This window comes from Eutrema salsugineum, unplaced genomic scaffold, assembly GCF_000478725.1.
Source record: "Eutrema salsugineum unplaced genomic scaffold, Eutsalg1_0 scaffold_5, whole genome shotgun sequence".
Taxonomy (NCBI): domain Eukaryota; kingdom Viridiplantae; phylum Streptophyta; class Magnoliopsida; order Brassicales; family Brassicaceae; genus Eutrema; species Eutrema salsugineum.
Window position 1 is genome coordinate 1,694,663 of NW_006256612.1, and position 2,811 is coordinate 1,697,473.

General features: G+C 37.8%; 1 protein-coding gene across 1 annotated transcript; it reads right to left on the reverse strand.

Annotated features, from left to right (window-relative positions):
* Positions 1 to 315: 315 nt before the first annotated feature.
* LOC18991721 (F-box protein At3g28330) lies at positions 316 to 1,545 on the reverse strand. The gene is made up of 2 exons (XM_024152127.1): positions 1,188 to 1,545; positions 316 to 1,088 (listed from the first exon to the last, which is right to left on the reverse strand). The coding sequence occupies exons 1-2, from the start codon at positions 1,543 to 1,545 to the stop codon at positions 316 to 318; spliced, it is 1,131 nt and encodes a 376-aa protein (XP_024007895.1).
* Between the last annotated feature and the right edge of the window lie 1,266 nt (positions 1,546 to 2,811).

A 2,811-nucleotide genomic window follows, 5' to 3' on the forward strand; every position in this document is an offset into this window, starting at 1 on the left:
CCGTTCTTAGGGATTGTATAAATTTTAAGCATGTGCCTCCATATACTAATAACCATTTGACGAAAAAAGAACAGAGCTTAGGTCCACTAAAAATAATGAAGCAATCAATATTACCAATACCTAAAAAACACAACTACTTTCCCCCTCTTAATTAGACCAAAATACTCAAAACAAGTCAACCCCATTCAAAAATTGAAACAAAACCAAACACCATCATTCGATCAAAAGGGGGAAAAAAAAAAAAACCAAACACCATCCGAGAATAATTAAAGGAAAAACAATCAAAAGCAAGTGGAGTCAGTCCTCTCACCGTGCTCAGGACGGCGAGGAAGGGATTCGATAAAGCCAACGCGGGAGAACAAACGTGCAAAGCTCTGAATCATAGATACTTCTTTCCATTATCGAACTTGCCATTGTAAAACTCAAAGTGAGACCGTCGCTGGTACGTTCCAACTTGTTATGAAGTCCAAGCTTGCCTTTGTTGTATAAGTTAGTAGATACCAAACGTTTACGCTTCTGACGTTTATGATTCTCGCTCGACAGGTACAATGTTTCACCATCAAAACGGTTCATCGCCAGCGGAAAAATGTCATTGAAATCGGGCTTAAAACAAACCGAAGATATCTGAGATACGTGTTCCCATTCCCCACTTTTTAGCCTCCATACTTTTAGCTTATCCTCTTCCAATATGTTCATAAGCATGAGAAATCCTTGAGAACTTGTCCAAACTCCTCCTTTGTAATCATCCTTAAAATTTTCTACATCAGGGTTAATTGTAACCCTGCATCGATCAGACTCCGTGCCAGTAGCGTAGAAATCATGGGATACAATAGCGTATTTCTTGTCTGCGGTCGTGCCGGCCCAGTGTAGGTTTCCGCTCATGCTAACAGATTGTTGCCAATAAACAAGGCTCAAAGGGAGAGAAGAACGGAGAGTTTTAAAACTCCACTTGCATGTCTCAGATGAATATATCAGTAAACTTAAGACACCTTTTCCACATTTACTTGAATCCATCAGGACAACCTTGTAACCTAAAAGTTCACCGTTTTCAATCCTTGTGACGAGTCCTGTGGGATTGAAATAATAAACTTTTCGATGAACAGGCAGAGGAGGGATTTCGACATATTTCCTTGATATGGGATTAGCCACGTAGTAGGTGGGATTATAATTCACCGGTTCTTTCGAACTGATCAGAATCAATCCGACTTCCGTGTAAGCCAAGACTCTAACCTCTTGTGTTTTCGTCGTTGTCATGCTGTTTATGAAAGAGGAGACGTAAGAGCCAAGGGACCGTGGAAGCCCCCAAACGTCGCATCCGTAGTGAGCAACGACTTCTTCAGGTGCGTTTTTGTTCCGTCCGTCTCTCCACATGACCGACCACGAAGAGTGCGAGTTTTGATGGTGAGAGAGGAAATGCTTACGAAGAAACTGAGATTCAGCGATTGATTTCCAGTGCTTGCATACCAATTTGCTAGTGGCTATGCTCTTTAGCGGTAGTCTCGATAGTATAAGTGTCCATAGATCTTCCGTTAAGGAAATCGTCATCATATTCATCTTCTTGTTCTTCTTCATCATCTTCTTCTTCATCTTCTGCTTCTTCTTCCCTGTTTCCATTAGAATGAGGGAGGAGGGCGCGGCGTTTAGGGTTTAAGTTGGATTAGGGTTTACTCTATTTCAAAGTTTGACCCTCGGTTATTTATATTTATACTAGGTTTGGGAACAAAATAGCTACTATGTTATATAGCTGCGCTACGCCGCCAAGTTTTTTTGGAATTATTATTAATTTTACTTTTATATTGTAATTTTATTATTTAGTCTTTGCAAGAAAAATAATTTTTTGTAGACAAAAAAATATTTTAACGATAGAGAGTGATAGAGCTTAAAATACTGAATTTGTAAATATTCTTTTTGGTCTTTTTCAATCGTCTTATTTGTAGAAATAGGATGCTTCTCCCCATTGTTTTTCTAAAATATTGTCACCATTCCGAAGTTTGGTAGCATTGTTTATAGATCCAGAAGTAGAAAGCGTCTCTTCATTCATCTAATTCCGTTTTGATTTTCTCCTCACTTCCAACTTTTGTATCTTTACTTTGTTTTAACGATGTATATTAACATATTACAATAGAAATGAACATTATGGATGATGAATTTGAAGTGAACATAATCTTTGTTGCTATGTTGGTGACATGTTAAATCATCAAGCGGGTTTTCTCTGACAGTACGAGAACTTGTGGAAGTCTGAATAGAGACTTCAAAGTTGTACTCAGAGATCTTGGCTTGAAAATTCATTGCTTTTCCAAAGACATTTTGGTATTGTTTTATTATTGGGGCTGTCTTCTCCTTCTGTTACCTGTTTTTATTCCATTATTTTAGACGCATTGAATTGTAGTACGTATGTTTATGGAACGTGTCTTAAACTATTTTGCTACCTCTGATGTACTAATATCTTTAGTTGTGGTGTGTTATGTGTAATATAGTTTTCCTATCACCACCACCCAACTACTAATTCCACTATAAACCTGATTATATGTAATAGATTAAAGAATAATATCAAATTATGGTCCGCTCACGATCATCAGATATAGCCACCACGGACTTCCTTAAGAACAATATAATTAAAGACTCAAGATTTGATTCATATGTTACATTTTGAAAAGCAGACAACCTTTCTCTCCATCAGTGTCTATTACAAGCAGCTTCCTATTTTTCCATTGGTTAGAAATGCAACCTCATCATCACTTTACCTTAATGGAAAATCTTGGCTTGCTTGATGAGGTCCTTGTTGGGCTCAGACTCCTTCATGAACTCAAG